At 53.5% G+C, this 17,082-nt stretch overlaps 2 protein-coding genes across 3 annotated transcripts in view; one reads left to right on the top strand and one right to left on the bottom strand.

Annotated features, from left to right (window-relative positions):
- Chid1 (chitinase domain containing 1) overlaps nt 1–1,632 on the top strand; it is a 38,472-nt gene extending 36,840 nt beyond the window's left edge. For both annotated transcript variants that reach the window (XM_051193374.1, XM_051193375.1), the window contains exons 11-13: nt 905–985; nt 1,168–1,210; nt 1,447–1,632. In XM_051193374.1, the coding sequence (XP_051049331.1) occupies nt 905–985; nt 1,168–1,210; nt 1,447–1,545 (223 nt within the window). In that variant the 3' untranslated portion in view covers nt 1,546–1,632. The remainder of the gene's footprint in view (nt 1–904; nt 986–1,167; nt 1,211–1,446) is intronic.
- A 2,743-nt stretch (nt 1,633–4,375) lies between these two features.
- On the bottom strand, nt 4,376–15,730 carry Tspan4 (tetraspanin 4). Its single transcript, XM_051193382.1, has 7 exons — nt 15,212–15,730; nt 7,822–8,013; nt 6,690–6,764; nt 6,003–6,104; nt 5,770–5,901; nt 5,613–5,696; nt 4,376–4,921 (listed from the first exon to the last, which is right to left on the bottom strand). Exons 1-7 carry the CDS (start codon nt 15,557–15,559, stop codon nt 4,853–4,855), a joined length of 1,002 nt encoding a protein of 333 aa, XP_051049339.1. The 5' UTR covers nt 15,560–15,730; the 3' UTR covers nt 4,376–4,852.
- Between the last annotated feature and the right edge of the window lie 1,352 nt (nt 15,731–17,082).

Below are 17,082 nucleotides of genomic sequence, written 5' to 3'. Positions count from 1 at the left end.
CTACTCCATCATCTCCTTAACCCACATACACTAGAGGCTTCCATGCAGGAAGACTAGCATGCAGGAGCCTCTGCTGCCCGCTGTGCCTTCTCTTAGACTGCAAGCTAATAGCCCTGAAGACCCTCCCACTTCAGGATACAGCTGCATGTACACTGCGACCACTCTGCTCCAACAGGTCTTAATTGTGCTTTCTGGACCAGGGAAAACTCTATCTGCAGACTCCCAGCTGCAGACAGAGGATAATCTCCCAGGCCATCTATTAACATGCGTGTGGCCATGGCCTACAGCTGGGAGGCACACTGCTCTGGTCTCAGGTGTGTGGCATGTGATGGATGGACTGTGTGCCGTGGGTCCTCCTTGCATTGTTGTTCCTCCTGGCCCCAGCAGTTAAGAGCAAGCCTTTCTTCAGGAAGGGCAGCAATACTGCAGCTCTGCAAATGAGGCAGCAGTGTCCACCCGGGAAAGGAAAGTCTGGGGGACTGAGCCTATGAAAGCCAGTGTTTCCGCCCACTGTCCTGGAGAAATCCCTGTCCTTTAACCCTTAGCCCATAGCCTGGTAGAGCAGTTGAAGTCTAGACACTGGACAGCTTGTTATTTGGGCCCTGGGCCCTGGGCAGAGCAAGGTCAGAGCAGAGCATCAGGTGGTCTGAGTGCTGATTTCTCCTACGAGACTCACAAAAAGTGCTGTTTCGTAGTGCAGGACTTGTGTGCAGTGGGACTTTGAGGATTGACCACCCAAGCTTACTGGCTGAAAATAAAACTGAGTGCTGCTGGCTGGCTGTGAACCTTTTTAGGGACAATGTTTCCTTGATTCTCTGTGATAGCCACAGCCACATAGAAGCTGGGGGTTGGGGTGGGCTAGGGTGTGTGGCTAGTTCTCACACCTATAACCTAATCTCTCCAGGTACATACAGACGCTGAAGGACCACAGGCCCCGAGTGGTGTGGGACAGCCAGGCTGCGGAGCACTTCTTTGAATACAAGAAGTGAGTGACTTGTGGCCCACCATTTGTAGGCAGGAAGCCTTGTGGGGAGGACATTGATGAGGGAGCAGTGGAGAGTGGGGGACAGTGAGGGGCCAGGACTGGTGGACCTTAACCCTGGTGGTAGGGTAGTTAGCCCTTGGGCCTAGCCAGAGACAGGGTACATGATCCCATTTCTCCTGCAGGAATCGCGGAGGGAGGCATGTTGTCTTCTACCCAACGCTGAAGGTATGTGCCATGTGCTTTGGCTGTCAACCATAATGCTGTGGTGGGGGCTGACAGTTTTGGTCAGATGCTATCAATGGGTACCATTATTCCATAATTTACCATCTGCATTGGAGGTCTGTCCTGTGGTCTTGAGTCCAGGCCACACACTGCCCCCACACTTAGGATAGTTCTGGGTACCATGTGGGGGTAGTGAGAAAGTGGGTGGAGCAGGTGCCTACACCTCTGTCTGCCCACAGTCTCTGCAGGTGCGGCTGGAGCTAGCAAGGGAGCTGGGCGCCGGGGTCTCCATCTGGGAGCTGGGTCAAGGCCTGGATTACTTCTATGACCTGCTGTAGGCTGGACAGCAACGCCCAAGGGACTGTGGACTTTTCTAAGCCATGGAGTGACTGGTGAAATATAGGCCTCTTCTCTGTTTTCTGTGAGACATCTGCTATGATCCTCAGCAGGGCCCACATGCATGGGTATGTCCTGGGCTAAGAATTGGGGCCCCTCCTACTCACTGCCCGTTGCTGCTTCCTGTGGGCCTGCTGAAAACACAGTTCCCATCTCCCAGAACAATCTGGCTCAGGGCTCTTGAGTGCTTTGCAGGCCCGAGTTAGGTGTGGGTTTGGAACATATAAACAATCATAGACTCTTCTAGTCCTAGCAAAAATAGCCTTTCCTAGCGTCACCCTAAAACCTGACAAGGGCAGTACAGAGGAATCTGCAGCAGGTTTAACACCTATCCCTACCCAGCTTCATGTGACCAGGTTGTGGGGCCATGTTGGAAACTGGCCTAGAGGAATTGGCCTTAATTCTGTGCAATGGCCTGGGCCATAACCTCGACTGTCCACCAGAGGACAGAGGGATAGGGCATGCCTATGGGGCAACAGCAGGACTTGTGGACTGAGTGGGGCAGGTATAAGACCAGAGAGGTCTCTCTACCCTAATGAACAGCAACAAGCTGGGAAATGTCTAAGAATTCTGAGGCACCAACAAGTGAAGAGTGGCTGGCCCTTATTACCTCACTCCTTCATTCCAAGTTCCTTCATCCATCACTTGTGCCTGGACTCCTGCCCCCTCCTCATCCCCTGTTGGGTATGATCTTAAGGTTCCTGGTCCTACAGACCCTTGGGTGGAGCCTTCTAATCCATTAGCCAAGGCTGAAGCCATAGATGCCAGAAACCCTGACCAGGACTCTGCCCTGTCAATTTCTGGTATGTAGCTCAGGATCCTGAGGGATAGGAATGAGGAAGATGCTAAGGCAACAGGCCCAGCCCCAACTCAAAAGACATGGTTAAATCTATCCCACTTGGAGTTGTTTTGGAATAGGTTAAGTCTCGCCTAGCCATCAGTTGGGCTACCTACTGAATTTCCTGCTGGAATTGAGGTGGTTCCTAGCTACTCAGGTCACTGTAGCCAGGGCTGAAAACTTGGGATCCTGGATCAGGGGATGGTGAGGTAGACATATTCTGCCAACTGTCTGACAGTTGGCTTCAGGGGCTGCCCTTACCCCACTGACTCTGAGAGGGATATAGCCAGGCTAAGATAAAAAGGCCAGTGTGGGGGTACAGAGGCATCTTGTCCTCCCATTCTGTAAGAAGTGGTCATCAGTGTGTTCATGTGCTTTGTGTATTACAGGGGTGCTAAGAGGTAGGATACTGGCTGGCACTGTGGGGTGGCCTTGGTCCTATCCTGACTGGACAGGGCCTGGGTCTCTCCAGCCTTGACTCTGAGTGCTTAGTGGATGGGAGTACTCTGAATATAAGGAGTGAGTGACAGCCGGGCATGGTGGTACACACCTTTAATCCCACTACTCGGGAAACAGACACAGGCAGATCTCTGTGAGTCTGAGGACAGCCTGGGCTGTTACACAGAGAAACCCAGTCTCCCAAAAAAAAAAAAAAAAAAAAACAAAGTGAGTGACTTGGAACTTACCTGGTTGTGGGCAGAGCATTGGAGAAGTAACAGCAGTGGGCTGGGGAACAGCCTGCTGTGAGCAGGTGAAGTGACAAGACAACATAGGTCAGAGTGCCACAGCGAGGGTCCTGGTGGGGGGTGTCAAATGGTGGCAGTAGATGGGAACTTGGGTGAGTTCTTTGGGGACACAGAAAAGTGGACAACCAGTTCACCTCTTGACTTCTTTTTCCTCATTGGCGCTGGAGATTGACCCTAGAGCCATGCAGGGGCAACCCCACTGAGCAGTACCCTTCAGGTTCTGGGTTTGGGTCAGCGAATCTGGGGTATACAAAGCTGCTGTCCAAGAACTGACAGACTGGTGGGTAGATTTCAGTTACTAGGGCAAGGCCGTGTGAGCTGTCCGTGGCTATGGTGGACTGGTGACCATGAGCCCTACACAGGAGCTTCTTAGCTTGGGGGTGGGAAGGGCATCCTGGGACCTGAATGAAGCTCAAAAGGACCAAGGCTTTGAGCAGAGGGAAAGTCAGCACCCCATGTACCCTGAATGCAGCTTCCTCTCAGTTTGGCCACCTACAAGTGAAAGGGCCTTTCGCTAATGAGCAGCTTGTCTGGAGCAGCTGACTGCATAGTAATTCTCGGATTCTTCAGGCCTTATGGCTTCCACTAGAGGGAGGACAGTGCAACACAAGGACTCAGCCCAGAGCCAAAGAGCAGGAAGGGCGGCGGCAGCCCCACAGACAGCTGGGCCAGATTCTCTCCAGTGCATGCCACACTTGGTGTGACAGTCACAAGGATGACCCCTAATGAGAGAACTGTGTCCTGTGTCGCTGTCTCTCAGGCAGCAGGATGTAGGTAGGGACTGGGAGTCAGGCACCGCACAGCTTCCGGAGGTCCTGGGAGGAGCTCACCTTAACTTAAACACCACAGTTTAGAGCCCTACAGCCAGATGCCCTCACCTGGGGCTTCACCTGGGGCTCTTCTTTACCCCCTAGTTAAGAAGACCCTGCCTTTGATGTCCTGTTAGTGGCTTGGTGCTTTAACTCTGGCCAGTGGCAAAGGCTCTGTGTCGCCTAGTGTTGCTATTGGCAGTCCATCCATACTAATGCAAGGGCAGAGTTCCTAGGACAGACATACAAGTGTGTCTGAGACATCCCAGGAGAAACAGGAGTGGACAGAGGCCATGTCTTCCCCCAGCCTGCAATGAGTCAGCAGTATTCCCAACTCTGCTGACCCTTGGCTAATGAAAGAACTTCCTCAGCTGAAGGCTGTGGCTGTACAACTTTTGTGTGTCCAGCTAGTCAGAGGGGCTGCTCACACATTTTATTAAGATGCACCTGGTACCACGACACCGTCATGGAATGTGAATCATGGGACCTGGCCCTGCCTGGAGCAGCAGGACCATTGTGGGCCTTGAGCAGACTGAGCCTGCCTCCAACCTGGCATCCATGCAAGGTTGGGTACCCTATCCTGTGTGAATACTGGAAGATATATGGTTATAAAAAGTGTCAAAGTTACCTGGGCCTTTAGCCCTGGATGCCATGCGTGGTTGGCACCAACCCTATAATCTGGTGACTCTGCAGCCACCCAAGCAGAGGTCCCTTAGATACAGGGGTGGATCCTGGGTGCTCTGGCATCAAGCTCTTCCCCCTGCATTCAGCGGAGCACCAAGTCCTACATGGGAAGCGGGTTTGGACATCTCCCCATGGGTGGGGTCCTTTGGCAGAGAAGCAGAGGCTGAGAGGCCTATGCGCAGTAGGTGTCCGCCTTTACCACCTGGCAGTACATGGTCATGGCGAAGGTAAGGCCCAGAATCTGTGGAGACAAGAGGTCACAGGCCTTTGCCCATAGGCAGAAGGGCCTGGTCTTTAGCAGTGCCCTGGCTGGGCTCAGACTGGGCTTCTTGGGGCAGCCAGCTATTACCCGACTCTTGCAACTCACCCCCAGGGTAAGTTGTGTTCTGTACCTTAGGTCACACCTCTCTCCTCCCTGGTCTAAGCCAGGCTGCTTACCCTAGTGCACCCACTGTTTTAGCTGTAGCCAATTGAGTATCTGTTTGCCAAATGGATTATGGCTGCCCTGTAGGTCTGTCCCACTTAGCCTGGAGTGTCATACGGCCAACTTTCAGCACTTCTATGGATGGCTATGAATCTAGGAGGAGAGAGCAGGGCCTGGAGGCATCAGAGTCTCAAGTGCCACCCTCATCCTGCACTGGGAAGTCCTGTTACTTACTACCAACTGGTATAGCTGCCTGGCTGTGCTGACCCATTAAGTGACAGCAGGCTCTGCACAGGGAACACTGGGTAGCACTTGGTCCTTGAGATACCAAAGCTCACCTCCCCTAGTGAACTTCCTCTGAGACAATAGCTTCTTATAATCTGCATTGTTACCTGCCTGCCCAGGTCACGGGCTCCCGAGGGTAAATACTCTACCATTGTATTCCCTGATCAAAAAGCACCAACCAGGCCAGGCCCTGCCCTGCCCAGCCCTGCCCAACTCTGCTCACCTGTACCAGTGCCGTGCACAATCCAAAGATGCCCACAGCTAGCAGGTTCTCCTGAAGCCAGGCCTTCACTGTCTCATAACAGGGCTGCAGGAGAACCAGGATCAGCTGGGGGACCCCACCTCTGCAGCCACCCACCAGAGGAGGGGAAAGCCCTTACCGATTTCCACCAGGTACCAGGTGCGTGTAACCCACAGCTGTCACTGAACTCCAGGCAGCAGGAGTCAGGCACACGAGTGGCGTTGTATACCTCAAACCAATCAGTGTAATTGGAGACTCCACAGCAACGGAACTAGAAGCAGGAGGAAAGCAAAGGACTGGTAGAGAGGCAACCATAACACCCACCCCCCGCCTGCCAGTCCCACCATACCAAGAAGGCTGCCCAAGCCTCACATCAGTCTGGATGATGCTCCAGGCGTTGGTAAGGCCCACATTGCCCTGTGTGCCATACAGATGCAGGCCCTTCTTCAGGTCTTGCTGGGCATAACTGTCAATCTGTTAACAGGCCACCAGTGAATACCCTCTACTTCAGTCCAAGATGGACGCCATCCCTAATCAACACCACATGTTTCCTGGGGCTACCCCTTACCCCGCCACCCAATCACACCCAAGACATAGGCCCAGGCTCATAACCTCCCAGAATTCCAAGGACCCTGGTGCAGGCCTTTGCCCTCTTATCTCTAGGCTTCCTCTTGTTGGCTAAGGGAGGACTGCAATCTACTTGCTAGGACATGGGCATCATTCCTAGATCTCCACTAAAGGAACTAGGGCACTGAAGAAGGTAATTCCCAGCTTCCTGTAGACAGAGGTACTTTACAGAAGGGAGGTCCTATGGGGAAGTCAGGGACACAGGAGCTTGGAACATAGCACTAGCTATAACTCAAGATCCCCAAATCCGTCAGTAAACCCATCCAACTGTGTGACCAGAAAGATGGACAAGACACAAAGTAAGCAGCAGTGTAGGTTGGGGTGGCTGGGATGGTGTATGTTTAGCAACCTGTACTCACAGGAGAACCCTGACCTAGTATCCCACTACACAGATCCCAGCACCCTATGTGCTGCCCATTTGTAGCAACATACCTTGTCGCTGTAGGCAAAGAAGAGCACAGCAATGGTGGCTTCCAGCAGGAACACCAGCAGCAGCAGCACAAAGAACTGTAGAGAAGATGTCCCTTAGTCACATTCTGCTTCTAGAGAGTCCCAGAGCTTCCACTACACCATGGAACTCAGAGCCAGGCCAAACCATCCCCCTGAGCCTGAATTCTACCCCCACACCTGACGTGGGTGTATGTCCCTATTCCCCAAGCTCCTGGCCTGACATCTCTATTTGGGACATCCACTCCCTGCCCCTCCACCTCCATACCGAGATATATGTTAGGCAAGTACTCTGCTGCTAAGCTCCATTCTGAGCCACAATTTGGACATTTCAAAAAGATCCCAAATATCACCTATTAGAGGCCTATAAACATTCTGCCGTACCCCACCAGAGGGATGGGGGAGGGAACAGTTTGTCTCTGCAAGAGATTGAGGCCTTAAGCAAAACCCTACTCCAGGAAGGGGAAAGGAACCATTCAAAGCCTCTTGACATGGAGTTTCAGTCCACCTGCCATGCTGCTTGAGGCCTCTACCAGGCACATTAATTTGTAAGTGCCTTCAGGAATCCTTTCCTAATTACCTGTGATTAACTTCATAAACTGGAGGAGGAAATAGCTTCCTTCCCATAAATATATTCCCAAGGCCAAATGGTGCTATGAGATTTCCACAGAGGGTGGGGGAAGCGGCAGGCCCAGAACAAGAAGCTGGGGTGGAACCACCACAAGGATAAGCCTCAGAACAGTCCATTAGAGGCCACACGTGTGGGCATGCCTAAGTTCTTCGGTTTGTGCCTTGTCAAGAGAAGTCTCTCCAAACTGTGGTATGCTTTTGTATGTGTGGTGCTGGGACTCAAACCCAGAGCCTCATGCATAAAATGCAAGCATTCTTCTAAATCTATAGCTCCAGCGCTCTCCCCCTTTTAAACTTTATTTTGAGACAGAGTCTTATTCTGTACCCCAGACTAGTCTGGGCCTCATGATTGTTCTGCCTTAGCCCCCAGCCCCAGCTATAATGTATTCTTTTGAGCGACCCTTCCAGCCCCCCTGGCCTGGAAAACAGGCCCCAGAGGTGGCGCTGATGGCATGTCGAGCCACACAAGAGGGGCCCAACAACTCACGGTGAGCAGCAGGCACTTGTTCTCCTTGAGGGCCCCAATGCAGCCCACGAAGCCGATGGCCATGACGAAGGTACCAGTGACGATGAGTAGATTGGCAGCCGACAAAGATGGGAATGAGGATGACAGGGTGGCAAAGTTTCCCTGTGTGGCAGCCAACCAGATGCCAACGCCCAGGACACCACAGCCACCCAGCTAGGACCAAGGCAACGGAGAAAGAGAAAGGGTAAGATGACTTGCAGGGCTCCACCCACGAGATCAGGCCAACATTGTCAGCCTGGGAGCCACTGGGGACAGCTTGATTCCTGTGGCAGAGTACCACTCCTCAAGTCCCTTCCCTTCCCCCACAGACAGTGGTCTGTGGCAGAGTACACCTCCTTATACAACCCCTGTGAGACTATGCCTTCATATGCAGCCACCAACCCAATGTCTGAATCTCCTCTGGCTCTCTGACCCTGAAACCTTCCTTCCCCAACATCCTATGGAGGCCATGGCAGTTGAATGGCCCTCCCAGCCATGTGGCTTCCTTGCCCTGGGCTTCTGGTGTCCTGGGCTACCCATAACCCTGAGCAGGGAGAGCCCTGGCTCAGCACACTTTTGCTCATAATCAAGTCACAGTAGCTCTTCAGTACCAACCAGAGGATCTCTCCAGAGCACCTGTGACTGCTCAGCCACCCACCCTGAGCATCCCTGAGTCTCATCACTTTTTTTTTTTTCCTTTGGTTTTTGAGACAGGATTTCTCTGTGTAATCATGGCTGTCCTGGAACTCACTTCACAGGCTAGGCTGGCCTCAAACTCAGAGATCCACTTGCCTCTGACTCCCGAGTGCTAGAATTAAATGTGCATGCTACCCACTGGGCTCTCATCACTTATTTTTATAAAAACCCAAATAAGAGAAAACAGAGAAGAAAGGCAAGTGATGGTGGTTGGTTCTAGAGAGGGCTCATCCAGGCGTGGTGACAGGGACATCTAGTCTGTCTCAGGATACAGGGTTGCCATGGGGGATGGGGGAAGCTAGCTCCACCCTCACCTGAGGCCTTGTGCTTTGTATCATATGGGGAGGAGGGGCCATGCATTCCAGGAGGCCAGGGATGGACCAACAACTGATAAGTTCTGGGAAAGGGCCTGGCAACCCAACAGAGAACTGGATAGGACATGGCACGGGAGCATATGATGTGGGCTCTGACCCAAGGTTCTGAGTTCCAGGTAGCTCCTGGAGATACTACTGTAGAGTCATCAGGAAGCAAGGAGATCAGAAAAGGCTGGCCATATGGGAAACTCTGGAACCTGGAGAAGGATCAGGGAACCTGCCTGGGGAAGGTGTGCATGTGCTCACAGCCACAAGGTAGTTCTGGAAAGGCAAGTCTACAGAGATGCCTCATTTATGGTTGGAGGGAGCTCTGCAGGGCTGCCAGTGGCTAAGAGGCAGTGCTGTCCATGGTGTTGACCACATAAAGCAGCTGGATGGGCTGGACACTCCCATTCAACCTGTGAGGAGAAGACCCCCCCCCCCAATGGAGACCTGGCCAGGTGATGTTCACTTAATCACCCAACCACAGTCACAGTATCATTCCACAAACACACAAAGCTGCTGGACCTGGGAGGCTTCTCCAGGGTCGTAGCAAGCAAAGCCTCACCTGTCTCGGCTATTCCCATGACCTCCAGCAGTTCCCAAGCATCAAGAAGCCTTCTAGGACCCAGTAGTGTGACTCACAGGTTATGGAAGGACCCCCAGGGCCCCCACACTGCTAAGCAGAAGTTATTACCCTGCCTATAATCTTGGACTGGATCAGAATTACTGAGACTATGAAGCGGAAAGAGCAGGACATCCACCTTCACTCCACATTGTACCTGCCCTAGAAGAGCTACAAGTAAAAGTAGCAAAAGGCCTCAGGAGACACCCATAGGGCTGGCCTCAAGCCTAACACTACCCCCAAATGAGTCACATCTGGGAGGGTCACATCCAGGCTCATCACTCATGCTTATGATGGCAGGTCCTTGAACAGGAGGAAGGGGAAGATGCTAGTAAAACAATAAATGTCACTAAGACCCAAGCTGTCTGCACATCCTTCTCTGCCTTCCAAGGACAGCAGACGGCTCGTGTCAGCAGGAAAGTGAGCTGTTGGAGTGCCCCTGGCCCCACGGGACAGAGAAGGGCATTGGGAGGACACTGCTGTGCAAATCAGCTAACACCACTGGGTACACCCCCCCCCCATTCCAGGAGGGTACAGTCTCCAAGACCAGAATGGCAGGGAGGGACCCCACACCCAGAAGAGAACAAGTCTCCTTCACTGACATGGTGAGACATGCTTCCCTCTACCCACAGACAGCAGGAAAGACATCCATTCACTACCAAATAACCAGCCCCACTGTGACAAACACCAGCCCAGGTGCTCCTCACTGCCACCCAGCGGTGTTACATACATTGTCACACATGAGCAGCACACTTGGGAGCCACCATCCTATGCGGCCACCCCTTTCACAGCCTGAGCCAATGCCACATGCATGGGTGCACTGATGAAACTGTGCACGTGGTAAGAGTACTGTACCTGTAATTTTGAAAATGTTTCAGTGCGTGCAGCTTTTAAAACATTTTGGCAGGAAAATTACAGCTTCAAAGAGCAAGAAGGAATGGGTCCATTAGACTCCGAAGATGAGAAAAGCAGGACCTGGAGCAAGGTCTCTCCTGAATCAAAACTGGGGATGGAGCTAAGATTCCCATCCCAAGTCTACAATGTTCCCCCCCAGCATCCTGAGCCCCATCTCCTAAGACAGAGCACTTCCCATTGCTGGATCACTCCTCTGCCACTGTACCCCTAGGCTAGAAAGAAGCCCTGGTGGGAGGCTAAGCCCACTCCTCACAACAGTCTATAGAGAAGCTAGGGTCCTAAGAGATAGTAGCTGGGAACATCACCCAGGGGTAAGACCTCCTGCCACCATCGTCTTCCATCCTAACCTGGCTGATCTTCATGCAGGGTGCCTGGCCCCAAGCTCAGCCTACCTCAGCCATCTGCCAGGCACTCTGCTATGACACCCATGGCAGTCCCTGAGAGGTACAATGAGCTGTTACCCAGGTACCACCCAAGCACAGGCACAGCAGATGCCTTTAGCCTCCAACCCCTTGGATCAGCCTCAGGCTGAGTGCCACATGGTACCAGGTACCCACCAAATGTGCCTGTCCAGATCCACAGAGGTGGGTGCCAACAGGTCTCTGTCCACCACCCCTCCAGCCATACAGAATGTGGCAGATGGCCGGGCAGCTAGCCATATTTTTTGTGGAGGTGGAGGAGCTGGGTCCCCTGTATAAGCCACAGCTATATCCAGAACCCTCTCTCCTGTCAGGCTGGCAGGAGCCTTCCCTCTCTTTGCTAGGACGTTGGTTATCCCTGTGGGGTGAATTTGTGCACTTAAACTGAATGGACGCTGGGGATGTAACTGAGTTAGTAGAGTGTTTGCCAAGCATGCACTGAATTAGACACCCAGTGCCACATAAACCGTGTGTGGTGGTACACACCGGTATTCCTGGCACTTTAGAGGTGGAAGCAGCAAGATTAGGAGTTCAATGTCATCATAAGGAAAGATTGGGATAAGTGACTCTCTCTCTCTCTCTCTCTCTCTCTCTCTCTCTCTCTCTCTCTGTGTGTGTGTGTGTGTGTGTGTGTGTGTGTGTGTGTGTAATGTTTCAACACAGGGTTTCCCTGTGTAGCTTTGGATCCTGCCCTGACACATGCTCTGTAGACTCAGTTGAACTCACAGAAATCCACCTGCTTCTGCCTCCCAAGTGGACCACCACTGCCCAGCTTGTCTCTGCTCTTCCAGAGGTCCTGAGTTGAATTCTCAGTACCTACTTAGTGGCTCACAACCATCTATAGTAGGATCTGATGCCTTCTTCTGTCATAAAGGTGTGCATGCAGATAGAGCACTCATATACATTAAATAAATAAATCTTAAAAAAAATAATTTGTTGTCTTCCAACTCAGGGCATTGTCAGAGACAAGACTAACTTCTTGTATGGGGCGGTTCCCTGCCACCACCACCCCCATCACAAACATAAGCTATACAGGAAACAAAGAGGTCTCCCAGTTCTTCCAAGGAGCTGGACAGAGCCCTTTGCCATATCCTGGTCCCCTCATCCACCAGACTGAAAGTGTCAGAGGCCAACAATTGGACCATTATCCATCAGAGATACTATCTCAGCTCATCAAAGGCAATAGACAACCAAGGGCCTAGCAAGGTGTGTGCCCTACATCTTCCTGCCAGCAGGGGACAGACCCCTGTGTCTTCCTTTGGGATAGCATAAGGCAAGTGCTGAGGCTGCAAAGGTGACAGCGTAGGCAGAGCAGGGCCAGGATGGGGCCCTAGTACCCTTCCTTAAGGAAAGACAAGTGGAGCTTGTTTCCTGCGCCTCCTCCAGCTCAGAGCCTCTGCCCAGCTGCTTATCAATCTAGGGTCATCATAGGCCATTTAGGTGGTGGCTAAGGGACTCTGATCCAGACACCTTTGGATCATCTTGCATGATCCAGCGTGGTCAAGATGGAGAATCTGAGATGCCAGGAATACAGGATTTTTCTCAGGTCATCTTGTCCACCTAAACAGACACTAACCATACCATGCAGGGAACAGCTCTACCTTGTGCTAGACTGAAGACTAGAGAGGGACACCTGCCTGAAAGCACTAAAAGAAGGGCCTCAGACTGGTCAGTGCATGTATGAGAGGGGCCAACCACATGGCTAAGACCTGGCTACCAGCATCTCTAGCATCTGGACACAGAAGAGCCATGGAAAGGTCCTTGCCTTTCTGAGAAGCTCATCCCTTCAGACTAGTCCTAGCCCTTACACCACAGTAGCTGCCCAGAAAGGTGGATAGGTCCCTGAGCCCAGGGCAGGGGAGGGGAGGGCAAAGGAGAGAGGAGACAGGAAGCAGCCTTCACTGACTCCCCTCCATCCCAGGGGACCTCAATTTCCATTACAGGAAGAGCTTTGCTGGCAAAGGCCCAGCTGACAATGCAGCCTCAGAGGCTTGAGACAGGGGTTCCAGGAGCTGTTCAGTTCCCACCCCCTTACTGCCAGTGGCCAGCACCCAGTACCACCTACCCACTCACCTATGTTCAAGGGCCTTGTATGCAGCCCACATCCCTGAGACACCCCCAGCCCCAACCAGCTAGTCGTTACCCAGTGCACACCTCAATAGCAGGTTGGCCAACTGCCCAGTAGAGTTGAGCATCACTGCCCAGTGAGAGCCTATTTGCTGAAGGACAGAAAGGGCCCCTCAGGTACCCACACAGGTCTAGGGGTCAGCGCAGTTCTGACTGATTGACTGGCTAACTCTAATAGGGAAACTGAGGCAGGACACATAGCAGAGGGTGGGATCCTGTCTGTGATCTTGCATCATAAGTGGCAGATGGAGATCAAAGTCTTTCCTACAAGAGTCTGGCAGAGGAGTCAGGGTCTCAGGTAGGGGGTGCTCTGGCCTTCCCAACCACAGCCTGTCACCAGCAAGAAGGGAGATTTAGTTCACAGATACCAGGGACAATGTGGACTGACATCATACTGACCAGATGGATAGTCTCTCACACTTGCTAGCCCACACAGACTCTGCCAAACCCAGCACAGGCACTTCTAGGCAAAGCCATGCTGTTCACAGCACCCTTCACTTGGTTGCCTCCAACCCCTCACTGGGAAGCAAGCTGGAGGGAAAAGCCATAATGGTGTTGAGGCATGCGTTCCTGTTTGCAAGGCTGGAGGTCCATGTAGATAAGAGAAGGGAACTGGGGTTTTCAGCACAGGAACTGTCCCAGGAGAGATGCTGGTTGTTTCTTTCACTGGTAGAGGATGTTATCCACTTCTCAGTGGAATGTACCTGCTCTAGAGCAGGTGGGCCCTTCTACCTGTGTCCAGATCAGGAAGGTCAATGAACAGAGGGACAAGGCCTGCCGGAGCAGCCTCAGCCTCCCCAAACCAGACACTACCCAGCTGCTACCCAGCCCCCACGCTCTTGCTTCCTAACCTCCGGCAGCTACACTGCCTGCTACCATCATAGTGACCTAGAGCTGTCAGATCTGGTCACTGGTACACTGTCACATTGTCATTTGCAGTTCCTGAGCCTTTTCCACCTGTCACACTGTTGCCTACAGTCACCCTCCTCCCCACTGTCACAGTGTCAGAGACACCTGACCCTATGAGCCACTTGATACTGACCACATGCCAGTGCCCACTGAAGTCCCTCAAGCAGAAGCATTCACCTTACATGGGCTGATTACAGCTCCAGCCCACATTATCGCTGATGCCCACCTGGTATGTGAGTATTCCCAGACCTGGCCTATCCCTTAGGAGCCTCTGGCAGAGAACTCCTGATGGGGGTAGGAGGAGATGGGATAGGTGGAGCAGCAGCCTCCTTGGGCTATTGCCCACAGGCAGCCCTGGGTCCCAGCAAATCCCAGCACCTGCCCTGGGCCTGGGCTATAAAAACAGGGAGGTCAGGTAGGTGAACCTAGGTTTCTGCACATTTGACTTGAACTGAACTGAATGGAAATGAGCAGCAAGCGGGGATCCCAGTGATGCCCCTCATGCTCTCACTCCCAAGCTCCCTCACTCCCAACCACACCCCTCATCCTCAGTCACACACACCCACTCCCAGAAAGTTGGCTCAGGAACTACGGTAGAATATGGAATGACCTTGGGCACCATTCTCCAAGCTTTCCAGCTAGTAAGTATAGCTCCAGGTCATGTCCAGGTAATAAAGGGTCACCTCTAATCAATCCAGCATCCTCTGCTCAGACTCCAGGCTCAGTCAAGCTCCAACACTTGCCCCACTCCATAGTGTTGTGGAGTGGGGGGGTGACTGTGCATGCAAATTGTCCTCCATCTAGCCTGGAGAGGGCCATCTTCTGCTCTGCCATCATGCAAGCCCCAACTGAGTGTTACCCCATGTCTGAGCAACCTCAGCATACCCCAGCAAAAGTTGGAGTCTCTGCTGAGGTGGCAGGGAGCCCAGATGCCACCCATGTCCGTGGAGAGTCCGTGGCCAGTGTCTGTGATACCTCCCTAGGTTCTATTAATCAGGCAGTACACATACCCTTGATCTTCTGGATCCTGGAGGACCAGCTGGGTACCAGGACCTGGTGGGGCAATCTCCCAGAGGGGCAGAGTGTGAAGGGGGTGAGGCAAGGACATAGGATGAAGAGGAAGGGCGGGGAAGAGGCTGCGAAAAAGGCACCCGTGGCTCAGTCTCAGTGCACAGAGACTGTGATCAGTTCTATGCCTGGAGCCCAGGAGAGGCAAGACTCAGTACCAACCAGTCCTGTGAGCACGTGCGCACACACCCTGTCTCCGCAGCAGAGAAGAGGGCTCCTGAAAGAGCAGTGAACCCAATCCTTCAGGCCCCCACACTCACCCAGAAGAGCAGGTTGAAGGCGAACATGAGGTACTTGACACCCTGGAGGCAGCCGCGCGCCATGCTGCAGCGCTTCAGCTCTAGAAGGAAGATGAAGGAGAGGTCTAGGTAGAAGACCACATACTTGTTGCCCTTGGGAGTCGTATAGCGTGCCTGGGCCGCCTTGGGACCGGGGTTCGTGTGCAGGCCGAAGAAGCCGCCGCCTGCATCCCCGGCGTCGCCGGCGCCCGCTTGCCCATACAAGCTGCTGCAGCGCCGAAAAGGGCCGCTGCGCGCGAAGCCCTGCTCTTTGCTCTCCGGAGAAGGGCTGCGCCGGTATGTGGACTCGTCCGTGCTGGAGCGGCGCATCGCGCTGGGGAGGCTGGGCTCCCGCCGCCGGGCTCTCTGGCTGCGGCCGTTGTCAGCAATCCGCGCCCGCTGCTGCCGGACGCCCCATCCGCACCACACCAGCGGGCTCCCGCCCCTCCCGGGCCCGCGGTAGCAGCGGGCGCGCAGCTTGGCTCCCACCCCTCGGTCAGACACCTGCGGGCCGGCCCGCTGCGCCCCGCGCGCGCCGGGCCAATCCAGCGCGGCCCCGCCCCTCGAGGACCCCGCCCCACCGGCCAATCACTGCGACCCCGAGCCCCCGCCTCCTCGACACCCTCCCGGGGTCTCCGAGGAAGATGCAGCTGAAGGACAGGGGGAGCGTTTGAAGGGGGTGGGCGGGGAATGAGGCCGCAGCAGTTCTCGGCCCCAAACCTACACCCCAGACCACCCCCAACAGGCCCGCCAGCCATTCTGCAGCAGATCTTCAAACACTCGAAGGACCTGCAAAGCCCCAAACAAATGAAGAGGTGACCCAATTGCTGTTGGTGGCAACTTGGTCTGCTCTGGCTTTCAAGCGCCTTAGGGAGCCCGTGGTGCCTGGGAGGGTGCGGTGTCCACGAGATTTTCTAACTTAAAAAGAGAATTCAAGAACCAAAGTAGCAGAGGAAAGACGCCAAAGAATCCCCAAACGGCCCCCTGCTGGTCCAGAGTGCTCACTGAATCAGCTCAGCCTCCGATCCAGTCCATTCTCCTAGGGGTAGGTAGTAGGAGCAAAGCCAGATTCCATCAGAGCCATGGGCCATTTTGAGAGTCCCACTGATGCCACTCTATAACTGCATAACCAGGGACCTGAAATTTCATTTTGACCAGCTCAGGGAGAATCAGCCTATGAATACCATCCCAGGCAGACAAGTACATGGTAAGTGGCACCAATGCCCCTTGCAGGTGAACCCAGATACATACTAATCCATCAAAGATGGGGGATGATGGCCCCTTGACAGGCCACATCTCCAGTCTCTGAGCCCCAACACACCAAAGGATGCAGATCTTAAGAACCCCAAAATGGGCAGGGTGTTGGTGACGCACTGGAGAGGCAGAGGATCTCTGTGAGTTCGAGGCCAGCCTGGTCTACAGAGCGAGTTCCAGGGCCAGCTCCAAAGCAATACAGAGAAATCCTGTCTCGAAAAACAAAAAAAAAAACAAAACAAAACAACAACAACAACAAAAAAACCAAAGTGTGGGCCAAGTTTTCCCATCTGATCTGCAGCCCAGAGGACAGGAGGGAAAGCTTTGGCTTAAGATCTCTGAGTGTAGCAGGAGGAATGAGAAAAAAAGAAAAGCGAAGGATGTCCGTAGGCAGCTCTTAAAGGCTGAGTGGAAACCCCCATGCCTAAATGAGGTCTACAGCTCCCAGCTCAGCACCTAGGATCACTGCACCAACTTACTGCTGCCTCCCAGAGGGCACAATGGGAAACTGCAACCCCAGCCCGCAAGGCTGAATGCTCAGGGTCCCAGGTCTTGGGGCATGAGTACATGGGAGCCCCCAGAGTGCAAGATGCGTGCCT

Source organism: Phodopus roborovskii, unplaced genomic scaffold (genome assembly GCF_943737965.1).
Source record: "Phodopus roborovskii unplaced genomic scaffold, PHOROB, whole genome shotgun sequence".
NCBI classification, from domain to species: domain Eukaryota; kingdom Metazoa; phylum Chordata; class Mammalia; order Rodentia; family Cricetidae; genus Phodopus; species Phodopus roborovskii.
Note: the sequence above shows the minus strand (reverse complement) of the source record. Positions and strands in the feature narration are given on the sequence as shown.

Excerpts from the sequence above, each read along its gene's own strand:
- Tspan4 (XM_051193382.1), bottom strand. The coding sequence starts at position 15,559 with ATGCGCCGCTCCAGCACGGACGAGTCCACATACCGGCGCAGCCCTTCT. Across the intron at positions 6,765-7,821 it reads ACAAGTGCCTGCTGCTCACC|TTCTTTGTGCTGCTGCTGCT; the intron begins GTGAGTTGTTGG and ends TCTTCTCTACAG. Across the intron at positions 5,697-5,769 it reads CTGGTACCTGGTGGAAATCG|CCCTGTTATGAGACAGTGAA; the intron begins GTAAGGGCTTTC and ends GTTCTCCTGCAG.